The sequence below is a fragment of the Nothobranchius furzeri genome, chromosome 7 (assembly GCF_043380555.1).
Source record: "Nothobranchius furzeri strain GRZ-AD chromosome 7, NfurGRZ-RIMD1, whole genome shotgun sequence".
Classification (NCBI taxonomy): Eukaryota; Metazoa; Chordata; class Actinopteri; order Cyprinodontiformes; family Nothobranchiidae; genus Nothobranchius; species Nothobranchius furzeri.
The window spans coordinates 50,658,141-50,677,393 of NC_091747.1; the positions used below are offsets into that span (position 1 = coordinate 50,658,141).

Below are 19,253 nucleotides of genomic sequence, written 5' to 3' on the forward strand. Positions count from 1 at the left end.
CTCTTACACAAACTCAGAGTGTAAGTATGTGACACTCCCATGTCTCCTTAAGGTGTGACAGGTTTCTCTGCTCACTGCTAATTATACCTAAGATTTATTATATTAATCTGCTGTAATATTATAGACATGAAGTCAGCAAGAAGCAAGGTGTGATTTTTTTATTTATGTGTAAATATGTATTATTCATGTTGTCATTTAAACCCTGTTGAAAGCTTTATTTCTTCCAAAACCACCAAAGGGCTTTTGGCAATGTGCAAGCTGCGTGGGTGTTCTGCATTAAGAGTTAAGAACTGGTGTAAAGATGCACTTATTGTGACAAATATGCTTTATGGTTACTTTTAGCAACAATTGTGGTAAAATTCCTTTTTCTTCATGGATCCTAGCGTTTATTCTGATTATTTTTAGTCACTAGTGGATTAATATGGCAACTCTTGTTTCCACCATGACATTTTGATAATTTTCTCTTTGTTGACAAGCAAGTTGTTTTTTATGGATGAGTGCCAACTTTCAAGCCTCGAGTTGTTTCGAATAACAGGCAAAAGGCAAATAAATTACAAACTTCCCTTTTTTATTCATCTTTCTTGTACAAAACAGCTCCATATAAACCATTCTCCATCAGGGTTTAACTTTATTTAAGGTCAGAGTATGAGGAACAGGACTGCTGGTTTATAATGATCATAATGAGACTGCAGAGGGTTGGAGGCACTGGAGCTTCACTTGGGTGCTGATCCTCTTAGAAGTATTCAATTGGGTCGTTGTGGCTCTTGGAGGTCTGAACACTGGTCAGCTCCAATTCTCCTCCATAACACGGGAGTTTTTGATAAACACGGATGTGAACGTTCTCATTGCCTCCAACATGAACCTGAAAGGACAAACCTTGTCAGATGGCATTTGAAGCGTTTGCAATATGAAGTACTTTTTAAAACATGGGAAAAAGAAATTCCATTTTATTTTTGCATTAAAAAAAACATTCACACCGTTACACAGCATGAACATTTTCCATCTCTCAGCCAGTTATGTCTATGCATCTTATGTTTACACATTCATGCTGCCTGTCTGATCTTAGTTTGGACAGGTGGAACTACAAGTTGGAGCAGGTTAGAGACAGGATACACACAGGAGCTTCAGTTATATGTTGCAACACTTATTCAAAATAATGAGCATCAACAACTTCCTCAAGTAAAAGGTGATGAGAGGTAAAAGAAAAATATTCATTCAAACCTCTTAAGAGTTGTTTTGATAGCAGACATTTACATTTAAGTATTTTAGTTAGTATCTTGATGAGAAATTCTCGCAGATTTTTCAAACTGGGATCATTTTGCCTGCTGTCAGTTAAGCCAAGAAAACTAAAATATAACCTTCAGCAGTAATCCCAGTGAGTTTTCCATGTGCTGCAGATTCTAGATGGCTCTGCACCACCAGTTTGTAGCAGATCCTCTGAGACCTGGATATAAAGAACTAAGTCCTGCTGCAGATTGAGTTGATTCCATAAAAGCTGAGACTGACTATAGCAGAATATCATCAAGGACCATCAGAATAAAGATCAGGGAAGTTGTAGTGGGCTGCAGTGACTTTAAATGTGATCATCCAATAAACAATGGCTGATTTATACCTGATATGTAATGGATATCTAACTATTTCTGTCAAACTACGATGACTCATAATTATGGAAACTAATTATGGAAATTTAACACCAAGAAGAGCCCCAAATCTGTGCACAAGAAAAACTTTTTACAGCTATAACTTTGTGAACTCTGTGCTTTACTGTTGAGCTCTGTGATTTTAAACAACTATTACCTTTATAAAGTAGTTGGTCCCGGCCACAACCTGCGTTTTGTAGCTCTTAGCAGTAAAAAGGCCAAAATTCTGTCCAGCTTTTTGCTCCACATGAGGTTTCATCTGAAAAAAGTGAGGTGAAAAATTAGGTAGAACAGCGAGGACCAGGGTGCGTTCAAAATAAGTGTAGGTTAATAAAATATCCCATTTTACTTACTTTGTCGCAGATTTCCTGAACGGCTGCATCTGCAGGCTTTGCCTCGGAGGTTCCTCCACACATCGGCATAGTGAAAACGATGTGAGTGTCAAGCGAATAGTAGAGAAATGGGCAAAAAGAGGTTCCGTGTTTGGCTGTGTGAAGGCTTTAAGTTGAGTCAGAGTCACATGATGTTGATGTTTGGAACGTACCATCTGCTTCTGAAAGAAGGGGTGTTTGGGCGATACTTACGTCAAAGCTGACAGAAATAAACACGTGTACACGTTCAAACTAAGACAAAATATCTCCTTCCATAAAATGTATATTTCACTATAATTTTTCTTTTAAATTACAGAAAATTCATATTTTAACACAGGTCCTCATCTCAGTCTTTTCAATCAATCTGAGGCGAGGGAGTGTTCTACGGAATGGCAGCTGAATGCTGATGGGAAGTTAAACTGGTGACTGGAATGGGGATGGGGATGAGTCATGAGCTAACTCAACTGCTCCACAAACTTTCTTCCCTGTTTTCCTGTTAATCAGATTTATTCAGCAATAAATAAATAAAAACGCTTCTCAAACTTGGGCTTGGTTTATGTTTACATGGATTTAAAATAATTGTTTGAATTGTATTCTCCTTCTTGGTTTTTTCCTCAAGTCAAATGAGTAACTGTAAAATTATATGTTTTGAAGAAAAAAAACACTGTCATAGATTTCAGTCAGCTAGAAGAAAAAATGGTTAGTTTGACTAAATTAATTTAGAATTAGTGATGATGGTACATTTGGGTCAGTGAGGGAAATTAAAGAATTAAGTCATATTGAAGTAAAAATTGTTAGAATTGTCTTTTTCCATAAAGGCACCAACAAAGTGTCATATATATTTTATCTTCCTTAACTTGTGATTAAAAATAAGTTAATAGGTACTCAAATATGATTCTAATGGTTGTTGGAAGGCAGCTTGTAGAAACAAGCTGCCAAAGCAAAAACAATCACCTGACAGTTAAAACCTGAAGCTTTCACCTCTGACTTTTGCCACTTAAAAAATTCTCTTGTTATATAGTTTCTCCTCATCCAATCATACAAACCAACTCAGACCTGTTTTCAATGGTTCCATTGATCCAATGATTTTAATTTGTCTTCAGAAGCATAACATCCAGTAAGGAGACAAACTTGAGGGATAAAATAGTGGAATTATGCTTAAGAAAGCAGACTATAAATGCAAAAGTCAGCATTTCAGGTTACTATAGGAACATAACTGAGGGAGGAAAAACAAAAGCATTCATCAAGATGAGACACATATGACTAACCACCAACAGCCTACAGTGGTTAGTTCATCTGGAGTGTTTTTGTTTTTTTATTCAAGTCATTAAAAGTAAGTGGTGACTTCTAAACACACATTTTGAAGGGTTTTATGCTAGATTCAGAATACTTTATACATGTGTTTTATGGTAATTTTTAAGAAATTAAAGTACTCTGGTCTTAAAATCGTTAAAGATTATTGATTCTGTGTCTTCATGCTGGACTGTGACCTTTTCAGAAGTACTCGATAGGGTCTGCTTGAGTCTTGAACTGCTGAATGTTGGAAAGCTGAAAATCTCCTCCATAACAAGGAAGTTTTTCCCAAACACAGAGGTGAGCATGATCATCTCCTATCGATCTGAAATCACATTAATTGAATTTGTAAATCAATTAGTAACTGATTAATAAAAAATAATCCATGATCTTAATTCTAACACATTTTTCTGAAGTTTTGGCCTGTCTGATAGACACAAATATTTTTCATCTATCTATGTGATCCCAGAAAACTTCTGCACAAGAAAAGAAATGGTGGAAAGGGTCATCCCAGTTCTGATAAGGATGCAGTGACGGCTCGTCCATAGGGAGGGCTGGGGAGCCGCACTCTCTGACTTAAAGAGAATTAAAAAAAATCTAACAGCTAATAAACAACAAAATAGGGTATATTGCTCTGTTTGCGTCGACGTTTGAGTGTGAGAAGACCCATCCAATATGGCGGCGACGCTGTTACGCTCTGCAGCATCTACGTATTCATGTTTCTGCCCCTGACACTGAAAACTAGCTAGCATGCTAGTAGGTGCTGGATCTCAAGTCCACTCTCTCTGTCACTTCCTCATTAACTCACTGTTTGTTTAACATAAAGTGGAATTATTCTGTAAAGTGTGTTTATTCTTTTTTTTACTAGAGTTATGTTGTACCATATGTACACCATATTTAATTTGATGCCTGTCGTGTTACTGCCACCTACTGGCCAAACAGTATTTTGCTTTGAGGTGCTCAGTTTGAGCAGATTGAAACACACAGGGTTGCGGCTCACCTAGGCTTGTGTATTTATTTTAATATTACACTTATAGTCTACTTTGTCTTTAAATTCTAAAATGATCTTTCTGTAACACTGCTTATTTCGAAGAAGGAATTCATTGTTTGTTTTGGAATTGTAGCACTTTTCCATTGTTCATTTTAAATACTTATTATGGCATTAGAAGAGAAATATTTCACATATGTAGTCAATTCTCCCAAACATGCTCCAACTTTTACCATTCCTTACCTTTATTAAGAAGTTTGTCCCGGCCGCACACTGTGTCTTGTAACTCATAGCTTTGAAAACCGCGTAATTCGTCCCTGCTTTTTCCTCCGCTTCAGATTTAACATGAGAAGGGTGCAGAAACATGCTCATTACAAAACGAATCACAGTTTATAGAAGAACTAAACAGCCACCCCTATGGAATTCTACCGGAGTGTACCATTTACTAGAAAGGGATCAGGGAAAATGTGATGCTTTTTTCCATATTTTCAACAGCAGATGAGCAACAAAAACATGTTATTTTATAGGTAACCACTTAAATCGACCATTTACAGCTAAAGTTGTTTGTTCAATCAGGAATGCTGAACACATTCTCATGTTTATTTTGTTCCACATCCCTCTTCTGTGAATCAGTCTAGTGCTGAATAGCTGAGGGGTTATGGACACAGAGAACAACACGACTTTAGAGAGGGCCAAACACCTCAGCTTTTCTTCTTCCTTCCTGTTTCCTTTCCTTGGTAACCGGTTTAAGATTCAAGATTCTTTCATTTTTCTTGTACAGGACTACAGATATACAATAAAGTTGTCATTTCACTCACTTAAAGACAACTCTAATAGAGAAGGTAGGAAGAAGAAATATCCTGAAACAAGATCTAAATTAAACATCTCACAAACATAGTCTGGTAGACAGAAGAAGCTTAAAAAGATGGTTAGTTTGGCAGGCAGGTGTGCATTATTAGGTATTTTCTCAGTTGAGACCGCTAAGTGGGAGGGGCCAAGCGTACAGTGTCAAAAGACAAATGTGTGTGGAAGTTTAAGTGACTTTTTGATGACCATACCAGTGGTGGGTTCAAGGGTCAAGGCCTCTGATTTCTGTGCAATTTCTCTATTTTTTGCTTTACGAATCAGATTAATTGAAGATGCTTAATCACAGTCGTTATTGCACTGGAGTGTAAATGTGTCAAAGTTCAAGTGTGTATTGATCACCCCTCCGCTGGGAATAAAAGAACAAGGACTAGAGAGCCACCTGGACAACAACTAGTGATGGACTGGACCCTGCAGATCTAAATGTATATCCTTACAGGAAAAGGTTACTTCAGGAAAGGGCTCAGGACAGAGCCTTGTGGAACTCCAGTCCCGAGAGATATGGAAGAGGAGTGGTGGGGACCTATCCTAACAGACTGGTCGATTTATTCAAAAGTGTCCAGAGGCATGTGTTGTGTTGGAGGCCTGGGTCAGTCTGCTTAGGAGACTAGTGTTGAATGCAGAGCTTTAGTCCACCAGGGCTTCACAAAGGGAGGGTGGTGGGAATGGAATCCTCTGTTAATGTGTTTCAGCAGTAGTCTCTCCAAGCACTCCATGAAAGGTGTAGGGCCACAGACCGTAGTCATTAGGGCCATTCCCATCTGTACCGGGTCGGCCCGGGCCGGGTAGCGTAGGTTGTTTACATATCTGGGTGGCCTGGTATTTTTCCGGGCCAACCAAGGCTCATTCTCAGCTCTCTTCTCGAGGGGGTCTGCTTCAGGCCGACCAGGGCCAACACACCCACTGCTGACAGCAAATTCACACCTTCCATTAGAGCAAGCCTCTGATTGGTGGGTAGAATCAGCCCACATGGGCTTAAGGCAAGGATGTGTGGAATCAACCGGGCCAGGCTGGGGCCGACCGGAGCTACCTGGTACAGATGGGAATGGCCCATTTGTGGCTGGTTGTTGCTAACTGTTTGCATAGCAGTACTTCTTAGTAGGTTTTTAGACAGGTGCACACAGAGCACCGAGAGAGTGACATATCAAAGATGTGAGGACTTCAGCCAGCTCCACCGGTCATGGAACATCTGGACCAGCTGCTTGTGTTCTTCTGAAGGGTCTGGGTCAGACCAGGTAGCCTCGGACTGTCATGGGTCAGTGATTTCAAGAGACTCCCACGGCAGGCAGGGTTAAACTTAAATGCGTACTCCTGTATGCGGCCATCACCGGCGATAGTGTGGGATGGTTGTAGTTCTGAAGTCGACCAACCTTGCTACTATTTGCTGGCACCTTCCAACATCCATGTACAAATACCGATACAAACAACACTCTGGTTTTTATTATGCTTGTCAGAAGCAGTGATGCTTTTCTGCTCTCCAATCAGTGAACTGTGTTGTGTGATGCCAACTGCTCTGCCCTAGCCGTACCGCTCCATTGTCTTACAGACCCACAACTGAACAGGGCCTGTGAGTAGCGATGGCAAAGACCTAAACTATTAAATGTTTGTATTCAGAGTTAAATTTGGCTGAATTACTAACACGTTTAGCAAATAATATTTTAAAAAAATCACATTTTTGACTAAAATAAACACATCTTGCGTTCATTTGCAGTTACTGAGCATCCCTGAAACCGTTTTAAGCCCTAAGTGGAAACTTTGTCACACGTTAGAAGCCTCTTATGCTGGCTTGGGTTTGTTACAAATTCTTCTGGTTGAATATCTTTAAATCCCTTGGATTTATCCTTTGCTTGCTTGAGGCATAGCAGGATTAAACAGCTGGTTTCCAAGTTCATCACCATCAGCTCCCACTGAATCTCTGCACAGCAGCACTGGAAACCAGTAAATGTAAAAGAAAGTTATGCAATGCACCAGGACGGACAATAATTAAAAGCCTATCTACACGAGAGAATGTTATGGTTTCTATATAAATCTCTCAAGGGTATAGTCACTAACATTGGGCTGGACAGTGTTTAGCCTTCATAGCTTAGCTGCATCAGAGATTCTCATTCCCCATTAAGCCATCTTATGAGGCGTAACGTTCCCTCGGGATTGATGTGCCGAGCCGCATGCAATGTTCTCTCATCCACGGGGTGTTGGGTGGTCAGTGGAGTGCTGCTTTTTTCTGACTGTTGCAATTATGTGGTCATGAGTCAAGGAGTTGAATGCATCCAGTTGTAGCGACAGAGACTGCTCACTAATGAGAGAGGAGCCACCTGTCAAAAAGAACCTCTGCTGAGGGACAAATCTGCAAAGACACTGAAATATTTACTGGATTATTTACATGGCGAGCTGAATCAAGGTAGCTGTTGCCGATGTGAACTTACAGGAAGAACTGCTCTGGGATCATTTACGTGCATCAGATGACATCAACGGGCTTGGCTTGATGTGACACTGACTTGGGAGATTTGCAGATAAACTGTTGAAGCCTGCAGGCGGGTGTCACGCTGCGAGCGCAGGAGGATTGGACCCAAAACGCAGAACACCACACAACTCAAGGCTGGAGAGGTTGTATAAATAAAAAAAGTCCTTTTATTAGGATGATAAACTAAAAAACAAAAACTGCAGGACTCTAAGCCAAAGTTCTAATGTTCAAAAAGTAAAAAAACAAGAGCTCACTCCTGAGCTAGGCTCCATAGACTATGGCTGTAGAGGACAAAGCAACACTGGCAATGAATCGACAAACACTGGAGACACAGACAGGGTTATATACACAGAGCTGGGTGATAGGAGACGAGGAGCAGGTGCGTGGGGAATTGGGCACAGGTGAAACTAATAAGTAAATGAATGATCTGAAGTGGGGAAGGGAACACACACACTAAAGGAGACTAAAGTACTGAAATCGTAAACCTATAGAAAACTACATTGGAGAGACTGAGAGAACGTGAGGAAAACCTGGAGGGAGCTGGGGACCAAAGGGACACAGAACACAACAGCGGGTTTGTGTGGTTTAGTAACTTGAATGCAGCTCTAGCCGAAAGCTGTTGAAATTCACAAACTCACAGAAGATGCTGAGAATGGCTTAAAGCCAACCATCCAACGAAATACTAGTGACGTTGAGCTCTGCCAGCTAATCTTAGACCACCATAAAGGAAGTACTTATATTTCTCCTCCTGCTATGTTATTTGGTTTTGATGCCTACAAGAACCCTTCTGCAGCTTCTGCAGCCAACACATTATCCTTCTGATACAGAAGCAGATCATCTGCATCAGTGTTTCACCTACACAAAGCTTTAGAGGTGTTTTGCTTCTTACAAGGTTATTGACAGTGCAAATTCATTTGAACCTTATAAGAATAGCTTTTCCTTTTACATGGGACATTTGAAGCAAAACTCCTTTTTCCACGTCTTGTTGTGCTGCCATGTGGAGGTCTACTGTAAATATTCCAAATGTGAGAAAAAATTAATAAACATCCATGCATTTTTTGTAGTGATGCACCGACGTGAAATTTTGGGGCGGATACCTATATCCGATATTAAGATCCCTGTTATGGCCGATAACCGATATTTGCCGATACCGATATACTGACATTAATGCTTCTAAAATCAGCAGATTTTGTATAGATGAAAATCATTCAAGTTGAATTTGCATAATTATGTACACACAACACACACATTTACAGTTCTGCGATGACTTCATTCACTGTTCACATGACTTAACAATCACACATCACCCCCCTCACCCTCTGAAAAAGGCAAACAAATGGAGTCGAGATGGAAAAAATATCGGTTGTTAATATCGGCCTAGTTTTATTTATTGAACCGATACCGATATGTTAAAAAAATGACTGACATATAGCCAATACCGATATTGATGCCGACATATTGTCCATCCCTAATTTTTTGTCAGTATTTGTTTTTGGGAATTATGTGCCTAAAACAAGTTGTTTCAAAAAGTCCCTGTTTGTGATGTCACAAACAGGGGAATTAGAATTGAACCACCTCTCACGTGCAAGAGAGGGCTGTTGCTGGAAGAGCAGGCTATATTCCACGCTCCTTCCAGACATTGGAGCATCTCAGGCCCAATCCCAATACTCGCACTGCACCCTACAGTTGTCTGTGAGTGCACTGGGAAGAAGTGCGCAGTAAGGCTTCGAGTACATAGTGCACAAGTGTGCAAATAATTGCCGAATTGCGACAGTGAACTGCGGCGCATGCCAGGATGTTAACTGCTGTTTGCACTAATTTTCTTTTATTAACAACTTTCAGAAAAACAAACAATTGTTTGACCGAATTAACATTCATTGCTGTCCACATTAAAACAGTCTAAAATAGTATGAATAAATATCAATAATCATCTTAAAATGAATTCCTTTCATTTGAAAATACATATTTTCAGAAAAAGCACTTAAGCCATTGCTCCGCCTTTATCTCAAAGATTCCACACAGCAATGGATTGTGAGTAATATCCTTGGCCGAGGTCAGCATTGATGTGAACTTGGACAAAGTGCAGTTCAAGGGTGAAAAGGGGGCGTGGTCAACTTCCACACTTGAGAATCAGGACACACTACGCACTCGCACCCCTGTCTGGGAATGCAGAACTGAAAGGCGCAAGGGTGGAAGTGCAAGTTTTGGGACTTTCAACAAGGGAGGGGTGGGTGTGGCCAACTTGTTTTCTTAAAGTGACAGAGCCCTGAAAAGGCTGATTCTGGAAGGTACTGAAAATGTCAAGAATAAAACTGCAGAAATTGCTTTATATGAGATAGATTTTGTGTAAAGGACTTCGTGAAAATGTTTTGTATCGATAATAGAACTATTATAAATTAAGAAATAAGTCATAAAATGTCCAAATTTTGTGTTAATATCTGGTCTTTTTAGGAACATGTGGTTAAAAACATTATATTTAAATATGTTGGAATAAATATTCTTTTTTTTTTTGTCAAAACATTACCGACTGATGATGAAAAAAAATTACCAAAATCACAATAATAATAAGATTTAAGGATTTATCTTCAGCTGAATTACAAATGCTTTAAGATGAAAAAAAATGCTTTTTATTACAGGATTAGAAGAGCAGCGAATTTTCAAAAATGGCTTCCCTGTGGGAAGTTTTAAATCTCCAGTAATGTTCTCATATTGAAAAATGTATTTAAAAAACGCCAGATGACCACTGTATGTCTACTTTGTGGAGACAGGGAAGGGAAAATAGAAAATACATTTATAAAATCAGCTGAAATCAGTGGAAAGTGCAAAAATAAGAAAACAATAACCAGCCACAGAGGAAATAAAATATTCAGAAACAAAGTTTAAACCAGAGAATGGATAGGAGACACTTTAGAGAAAAAGATGCTGAAATCAGAAGCTGATGTTGCACTACCTGAATACAAAAGCGTGGTGCTGATGCAAGCAAGGTAGATCACGGAAAAGTGCTGCATGGCTCGGCAGACTTGGATTCACTCAGAGGATTTGCTTGGGTGTTGTAAAATGTAACGTAAGTGTGTCCTGTTTGGTAGGAGAAATTCAATTCAATTCAAGTTTATTTATATAGCACCAAATCCCGACAAGAGTCATCTCAAGGCACTTCACATAGTAAACATTCCAATACAGGTCAGTTCATTAAGCCAATCGGTAAACAGTTTCCTAAATAAGGAACCCAGCAAATTGCATCGAGTCACTGACTAGTGTCAGTGTCTTTACAGCAATCCTCATACTAAGCAAGTATTTAGCGACAGTGGAGAGGAAAACTCCTTTTTAACAGGAAGAAACCTCCAGAGAATCCTGGCTCAGTATAAGCAGCCATCCTCCACGACTCACTGGGGATCGAGAAGACAGAGCACACACACACACACACACACACACACACACACACACACACACACACACACACACACACACACACACACACACACACACACACACACACACACACACACACACACAGTAATGTTTCTATGGTTACATTGTGATTTCTTAGTAAATATTCTATTTGGTGAGAGATTAACTTTATTGTATTTATCCTAGTGGATCTATAATTAGCAGTAGTGTTGGGATTTTTATAACTGTATCTTTTTGAGGCCTAGAAGACGCCCAATTTGTTTTATTAACTCTTCATGAATCTCTGTGTTTGCCAACTATGGCTGTTCATGAAAGGTTAAGCAGAGTAGATAATTTGCAGTCAAGGATGTTGATTGTGGGTTTCCAACTGAAAACTCTGTACCTCTGTAACCTGAGAAGGCCCCGCCTTCTCCATCCTTTGCTAAATAAAACCCCTGGGAAACTAAGGACACGGGGGAGTGACGTGGGGACAGCCTCGGAGGAGGTTCCTCTGTGTTAACTCTCCATTATTTTGGGGACTCAGGGTAAAATGTCTCTCTTTCTGTTATGTGTGTTGATTTCAGGTTCCAGGGTTATGGAGATTAAATATTACCTAACATTTAATTACCTAACATTTTGGTGGAGAATGCGGGCATCGAGAGCTAGTGAGCTGAAGGCTTTGTCCGGAGCAGAGGGGGGCTGGTTAGCTCCATGGAGGGGGTTTCTGCGCCCAGCTCTCGCATGACGATTCATGGACATTACGAATAATCTACTCTCTCTCTGTGTGTCGTCCTTTAAGGTAATATGGGATAAATGAAAAATTACCTATCAAGTAACACATCCAATGTCAAAGAAAGTAAAAAGTTATCAGGAGAGGGAGAATGTTTTAGTGGTTAGCAGCAGTGTGCTAGACGATGACCCCCTCCATGAGGCCACCACAGCTCAGCAGAACATCATTGTAGCTTCTTCTGGGGAGAAAAACACCTAGAGAAAAAAGAAAGTTAACAGCTGAAATAGCAGGAAATAATACAGTTAAAGAGCAGATTGTAGAAGAAAGTAGTCGAGAGTGAAAAGTGGTCAGTGTATCCTCCAGCAATCTAAGCCTATAGCAGCATATCTACAGAGATAACTCTGGATAACCTAGCCTTTTAGATGGAGGTATGTTGGAGGCAGGGCAAGGGAGAGGCGTCTTTACCGACTGTACACTCCACCTCCCTCTACTCCCCCACTTGTCCAGATTTAGGCTAACATCAGATTTTAACCATAGGCCCTATCAAATAAAGTTTTAAGCCTATTCTTAAAAGTAGACAAGGTGTCTGCCTCACGGACTAAAGCTGGGAGCTGGTTCCACAGGAGAGGAGCCTGATAACTAAAAGATCTGCCTCCCATCCTAATTTTAGACATTCTGGGAACCACCAGTAGACCTGCAGTCTGAGAGCAAAGTGCTCGGCTAGGAACGTATGGAGCAATCAGGTCACTGATGTATGATGGAGCTTGATTATTAAGAGTGTTATATGTGAGAAGAAGGATCTTAAAATCTATTCTGAATTTAACAGGTAGCCAATGTAGGGAAGCTAAGACAGGAGAGATATGATCTCTCTTTTTAATTCTCATCAGAACTCTAGCTGCAGCGTTTTGGACAAGCTGAAGACTTTTAACTACATTCTGTGTCCACTCCCATCTCCCCGGGCTCTCTCTCAGGTCCTCCTTAGACATCCTCGCAGTATGTAGAAACTTCTCCCGCCTTCGCTGTTGACGGGACTTGCTTAGTTTCCCAGGCTGCATGTCCATATGGGGATCTCCGATTAGCCCTCTTTTTGGAAGTCTTCCAAGCGGTGTAACTCCAGGGTTGTCCCTTGTGCCTCGCTGTGACAAATACCTCAGCCAACGCGCTGCCTTAACAGACTCATAGTCACGTACCTCCTCAATGTCCATGTGTACGTAGGCACTCCTGGCTTTCCCAGTGAGCAGTGGTACAAGGTGGAAAACCCAGTCAGCCATCAGCCAATTACAGGATGCTGCAATCCTCTCAAAATTGATTAGGAAATGTTCATTGTCAGTGTCTGGTAACTTTTCCAGTCCAGGCTCTGAGAAGGAACAACACTGACCTGGAGAGCTGATGGTTTTGTGATCCTCGGCCACCTGTTCCTTGTTGCATGGTTTCTTCCCTGGGTCTCACTAATCCAACACGTACTCATGGCTAGCAAGATCCCACCTCTGCCACCACTTGTCAGGGACTTGCCCAAACCAGCCAGAGACGCACTACTCATGAGACTCAAAAACCTCCATTTTATTTTGGAGCAGCTTCACAGGTAACAGAGACTTTAACCCAATCACAGCACAAGACCATCTCCAGAAAACAAAAGACATTTCAGACACACCAGGTTCAACTTAAATAGTGGCTGATCAGACCACTCTACATACAAGAGGGGAACAATTAACATACAATTAACACACACATCCTCACACACACACAAACTAACCAGTCTAATCAATTCAGGTAACTCAAATAACTAAATCATAATTACAAACTTCCTATCCATAACAGAAAACATCTACATTAAATTAAACACAAGCATAAACATGAATCTCCCCTCCCTTGGGAGTTGGTAGATCCCAGGAGTGCCGATTAGGCTTCCTGAGATGAGCTGCAGGTGTGAGACTCCATGGGAAACTCCAAGTCACTGGTAACTCAAAATAGAAATACAAAATTAACACATACATTCATAAACAGAAGACTGATTGTGTGCACATCAACCAGTCATCCTGGACAGAACACAGAAAACACTACCAGCAGACCATGTCCATGAGGTGACAGACACTGCTGTCACATCCTGAGAGTAATGAATTACAGTAATCCCGTCTTGGAATTACTGCAATTTAGCTCATAAGGGTTGATGAAATTAATCAAGACGTCACCAGAGAGTAACTGCAATTTTTTGAGTTGAGGTGATAGATTAACACATCTAGCTAAAGAAGCCAATACCAAGGCTCTACTGAGGTACAGTGTCCAGCCTGGGACTGTGAGATTGGGGTTCAAATCCCAGTCAGGTCATACCAAAGACTTTAAAAAATGGGATCGAAGGACTCTGTGCTTGACGCTCAGCTTTAAGGTGGGTTAATAGTTCCGGAGCACAGCCACAGCTGCTGCTGACCACTCCCCACCTGGCTGGGTCGAATGTGGAGATGAATTTCATCAGTGTGCGATGACTAATGTGACTTTAACTTTAAATGTTTTTCTTGTCTTACTGAGAAAGTCTTATTATTGTATTTTATTGTTTGACTAATAAATGAATTTTGTTGCATCTCTTTCTTTTTAAAGCACATCCATAAATGCTCAAATCTCATTTTTGACTAGAAACAACAAAATGTCATCTGCACAGCTGTGAGTTAAAAAATGGAAGAGCGCTGAAAAGCATGAACAGCAAAGGACCCAAAAGATGAGTTAATTAGGTGCAAATTGCAATTAAAAAAGTCAACAATACAAAACTTTTGTTTTAAAAAAAGAAAATTGGACAGATATTTTAAGAAAGCTGGGAAGAGTTCTGTTCCGAATACATTTTTATAATGGAGAAATGTAATTTGGGCTCTTTGGTGTTTTTTCTATTACTAGAACCTTCAGGATTTTGTAAGAGGAAGTTAAAGAAGTGATTTATAACACAATGTTTTAAAATACAAACCAACATTTGTAGAATATCATAAACAGGATATAATTGGGTTAATGTCAGAGGATCTTGTTAAAAAATTAACAAGATTATGAATTCAGACATGGAAAAAAATCATTTTGAAGTTATCCTAACTTATCTGCAGGAATGACTGCATAAAATCATAACTTTTTATTGAAAGTAATTCTAATTTTGGCTGATATAGATTTGTTATTTTCTCAAACTATAAGTCTGCAAGTAAAACTTGCATGCAATAATAAAAGACTAATACATTTTTGTTTGTTTGTTTGTTTGTTTGTTTCCTTTATTTTTTGGTTGTTTGTTTTGGTTAGGAGAAAAAAATAATCTAGTTGATAAAGATATCAGTGTGTAACAAATTGTAATAATTTAATTGAAAAAAATTCAAAGCAATTAAAAATGGCTAAAACTAATATATAAATGCTGTATTTTATTTTATTTTATTTTTTATTTTTAGCTAGTGGAAATGATATGAAGGAACAAAACCTGTACAACCAGAGGGAGCGCTGTTGCAACTCAACGGATCCTATAAATCCATAGAAGAAGAACGTGCCGAACACATAAATTTCCACAGAAGAAGAATTTATTCACGTCAGGACGCTGTACAGTAGCGACATAAATAGGACGTCATGATTTTATTGTGCGAGACTCCGTTTGTACCGGTCCCGGTGATAATGCTGTCCTTCCTGCTTTCCAGAGGTTTTTGCCAGGCTGTGATCGAATTCAACCAAAGGTCTTATCCGACTGTCTCCTCGTTTATTCGGACTTTCACAACCTCCTCTCCAACATGCCAGGAACATCATGTAAAAGAAGATGGTAAATAAAGACTAAACACTGATTTATGGGCTATGTCCTTGAGGAATCTCCTACACTCGTTAGCATTTTGTTTTAATGCTAATATGTGCTGACAGACTTGTGTTATTGTTAGTTGCTGTTTGGGGGACATTGTGTTTGTTTTCAACAGTTTTAGTTGAGTTTAGCATTTTGTTTCACATAGAAAACAATGTATTTTCAGTGGGTTGGTTGTGTTTATAAAAGGCTTGAATGCAGCAGCTAGCTTCGAGTCACAGTTACAGTAATGGATGGTGTGTTTGAATGTTTTAGCTAACCGAAGTCTCGGGTTTCATCTAATTTCTCTGTATTTTTCTGACATTTATGAGTATTTTCTCCACAGAAGCATCAGTGGTCACCCTCTCACAGCTGAAGACCATGCTGTCTAATCACAACATTCAGCTGTTTGATGTGAGAACCCCAGATGAATACCAGGCCGGTCGCATTCCACAGGCTGTCAACATCCCCCGTAGGTCCTAACACCAACAATCTTGTCTCAAAGCAGGTAAATCTACTTAAACATTTCCTCTATGTGTCTTTATTTAAGTCGACACCCTGGACGAGTCCCTGAAGCTGTCACCTGAGCATTTCCTGCAGACGTTTGAAGTCAAAGCTCCAGGAAAAGATGACGACAACATCGTGTTTCACTGCAGATCAGGTGTCAGGAGTTCCAAAGCACTGGCCGTTGCTCATCAGCTGGGATTTCACAAGTAAAAAGCTGCAGATTCACACCTGCATCTATAATTCAAATATAACTGATCGTTTTTATCATTTTCTTCTTTTTTCTTCTAGGGCAAGACACTACAGAGGAGGATATTTAGAGTGGTCTGAGCAGCAAGGAAAATGAGCTGAAATCTGCTCCATGTTTGCAAATACTTAAAACAAAACTCTACAATTTTACTGGAAATGTTTTGGCAGCTTGTTGATGAAAATGTGACATTTTATCTGAAAGTGCTTTATGATTATTTTTAAACTAATGTAAATGTTTTAATAAACTCATGGATTTATATCATTTTAGTTTCTCTTTTTAGTTCAGATCTGTGAATATGTTCTATTTCTGTTCAACTGTAACTTTTAAAATACATTTTACAGGTCCTAAAAGTAAATATTTCACTTAAATGAGGGTGATATCTTTACATGTGTTCACTTTGTTATCTTTGGTGCCTGTTGTGTAACACTAGCTCTGATTAGTTATCTCTGCTAACAAAGGATTAGTTCAGCACCTTTTGCTTTTATGCAAGAGGTCATTTCTAACGACATAAAAGCTTCAGCTACTGCTTTTTGTGGGTTTCTTCACATGTGCTGCTCGAATTAGATTCACAACATCATTAAAGGTCAACTTCACTGGAAAAAAACAACTTTCGGTCACTTTTGAGTTTTCATGCTGACTGAACATGAAAGTAGTCTCCAACACCCATCTCCTGCATTCGCTTCTGATGGAAAATTGATGGTGAAACGCTACAATTTGAAAATCCTCACAGATCTACACTCAAAGAATTATTAGGAACTCCTGTTCAACTTCTTCTTAATGCAATTATCTAGTCAATCAATCACATGGCAGTTGCTTCAATGCATTTAGGGGCGTGGTCCTGGTCAAGACAATCTCCTGAACTCAAAACAATGTCAGAATGGGAAAGAAAGGTGATTTAAGCCATTTTGAGCGTGGCATGGTTGTTGGTGCCAGGCGGGCCGGTCTGAATATTTCACAATCTCCTCAGTTACCGGGATTTTCACCCACAAACATTTCTAGGGTTTACAAAGAATTGTGTGAAAAGGGAAAAACATCCAGTATGTGGCAGTCCTGTGGGTGAAAATGCCTTGTTGATGCTAGAGGTCAGAGGAGAATGGGCCGATTGATTCAAGCTAATAGAAGAGCAACTTTGACTGAAATAACCACTCGTTACAACTGAGGAATGCAGCAAAGCATTTGTGAAGCCACAACACACACAACCTTGAGGTGGATGGGCTACAACAGCAGAAGACCCCACCGGGTACCACTCATCTCCAACACAAATAGGAAAAAGAGGCTACAATTTGCACGAGCTCACCAAAATTGGAGAATTGAAGACTGGAAAAATGTTGTCTGGTCTGATGAGTCTCAATTTCTGTTGAGACATTCAAATGGTCGAGTCAGAATTTGGCGTAAGCAGAATGAGAACATGGATCCATCATCTCTTGTTACCAATGTGCAGGCTGGTGGTGGTGGTGTAATGGTGTGGGGGATGTTTTCTTGGCACACTTTAGGCCCCTTAGTGCCAACTGGGCATGGTTTAAATGCCACGGGCTTCCTGAGCATTGTTTCTGACCATGTCCATCCCTTCATGAACACCATGTAGCTATCCTCTTATGGCTGCTTCCAGCAGGATAATGCATCATGTCATAATGCTCCAATCATTTCAACTTGGTTTCCTGAACATGAAAATGAGTTCACTGTACTACAACGGCCCCACAGTCACCAGATCTCAACCCGATGGAGCATCTTTGGAATGTGGTGGAACGGGAGCTTCGTGCCCTGGATGTGCATCCCACAGATCTCTATCAACTACCAGATGCTATCCTATCAATGTGGGTAAACATTTCTAAAGAATGCTTTCAGAACCTTGTTGAATCAATGCCATGTAGATTTAAGGCAGTTCTGAAGGTGAAAGGGGGTAAAACACCGCATTAGTATGATGTTCCTAATAATCCTTTAGGTGAGTGTACGTCACACTGTCGCTTAAGATTCATGGACTCAACCATCTTGACTCACAACAGGGAAGGCTGTTGTTGGTTTAGCGTCCAGGAAACCACAGGGAACGTCTTGGCTAGTAGGAGCTAACTGTTAGCATTAGCAACTCCTCCACACAGCAGAACTCCCTCAGGCTTGTGTTATTTGTGGAGATAAAACATCAGTGTTGTAGAGCAGAGTCAGTGGTACAGTCATGTAGCTGCTACCCAGTCAGAGACAAGATGTCCAAAATATCAGGAAATAAGACCCCAGTGCTTCCTACCCTTCAGTAGTTTCCAGTACGTTACAAGATCACCTTTAATGACTCTTTGTTTTTAAATCTCTCCATCGCCTAGCCCCGCCCTACATAGATGATCTACTGACCATCTACACCTGTCAGGAATTTGTGGTCCAGTTCTCAGTCACTGTTCGGGATCCCGAAGGCTCGCCTCAAGGGATTGATCTTTTTTTAGTGGCTGGCCCAGAATTTTAAGTATTTCTCTCACCTGGCTTCTGATATTGGTTGATCTGTACAGAGATTCTTTTACCTTTTATCTAATTTGCTGTAGTTTTATTACTTGATCTCGTAGTTTTTGTTTTACTTTTCGGGTATTATTTTTTTCTTGTTATTTGTATACTTTTAATATTTTAATATGTTTTATTTTAGGGTGTGCTTTTATATGGGGCGTTGTCATGTACAGCACTTTAGGTTGCGTGAGCAACCGTAAATGGGCTATATAAATAAAGCTGACCTTGACCTTACGTCCTCAATCAGGAGTACTGGAACATTTTTTCCTCAGAGGACGACTTACAAGGCATTCATTTCTGCTAGAGACCACAGCAAATGTTCTAAAAATATGAGTGAATTGGACCTTTAATAATTAGAATTGTATAATCATTTATTTGTAGAACAGTCGCACACGTTTTGTGGCATATTTTCATGCAAATTTATTTTTTACCATTGATTTTTAGCAAAAAGCTGAGAGAAGTAAAGTTCTTTTAGAAGAATGCACTTTGAGAAAATACAC

General features: G+C 39.9%; 2 protein-coding genes and 1 long non-coding RNA gene across 3 annotated transcripts; 1 reads left to right on the forward strand and 2 right to left on the reverse strand.

Annotated features, from left to right (window-relative positions):
- Positions 1-547: 547 nt before the first annotated feature.
- Positions 548-2,382, reverse strand: LOC107382845 (cystatin-B). Its single transcript, XM_015955176.3, has 3 exons — positions 1,994-2,382; positions 1,798-1,899; positions 548-862 (listed from the first exon to the last, which is right to left on the reverse strand). The coding sequence occupies exons 1-3, from the start codon at positions 2,060-2,062 to the stop codon at positions 734-736; spliced, it is 300 nt and encodes a 99-aa protein (XP_015810662.1). The 5' UTR covers positions 2,063-2,382; the 3' UTR covers positions 548-733.
- Positions 2,383-6,162: 3,780 nt separating this feature from the next.
- Positions 6,163-8,334, reverse strand: LOC139070677 (uncharacterized). Its single transcript, XR_011521161.1, has 3 exons — positions 7,580-8,334; positions 7,209-7,511; positions 6,163-7,084 (listed from the first exon to the last, which is right to left on the reverse strand). It is a non-coding gene; the product is annotated as an uncharacterized lncRNA (long non-coding RNA).
- Positions 8,335-15,256: 6,922 nt separating this feature from the next.
- On the forward strand, positions 15,257-16,530 carry si:ch211-161h7.8 (thiosulfate:glutathione sulfurtransferase). Its single transcript, XM_015955177.3, has 4 exons — positions 15,257-15,503; positions 15,862-15,987; positions 16,066-16,228; positions 16,311-16,530. The coding sequence occupies exons 1-4, from the start codon at positions 15,317-15,319 to the stop codon at positions 16,363-16,365; spliced, it is 531 nt and encodes a 176-aa protein (XP_015810663.3). The 5' UTR covers positions 15,257-15,316; the 3' UTR covers positions 16,366-16,530.
- The last annotated feature ends 2,723 nt before the right edge of the window (positions 16,531-19,253 follow it).

What these genes read in the sequence shown, in the direction of transcription:
- LOC107382845 (XM_015955176.3), bottom strand. Translation starts at nt 2,062, where the DNA reads ATGCCGATGTGTGGAGGAACCTCCGAGGCAAAGCCTGCAGATGCAGCC. An exon ending in TTCAGGAAATCTGCGACAAA is followed by an intron (nt 1,900 to 1,993) that starts GTAAGTAAAATG and finishes CACTTTTTTCAG; the next exon opens with ATGAAACCTCATGTGGAGCA. An exon ending in GGACCAACTACTTTATAAAG is followed by an intron (nt 863 to 1,797) that starts GTAATAGTTGTT and finishes TTGTCCTTTCAG; the next exon opens with GTTCATGTTGGAGGCAATGA.
- si:ch211-161h7.8 (XM_015955177.3), top strand. Translation starts at nt 15,317, where the DNA reads ATGATTTTATTGTGCGAGACTCCGTTTGTACCGGTCCCGGTGATAATG. An exon ending in ACAGGCTGTCAACATCCCCC is followed by an intron (nt 15,988 to 16,065) that starts GTAGGTCCTAAC and finishes TCTTTATTTAAG; the next exon opens with TCGACACCCTGGACGAGTCC. An exon ending in CATCAGCTGGGATTTCACAA is followed by an intron (nt 16,229 to 16,310) that starts GTAAAAAGCTGC and finishes TTTTTCTTCTAG; the next exon opens with GGCAAGACACTACAGAGGAG.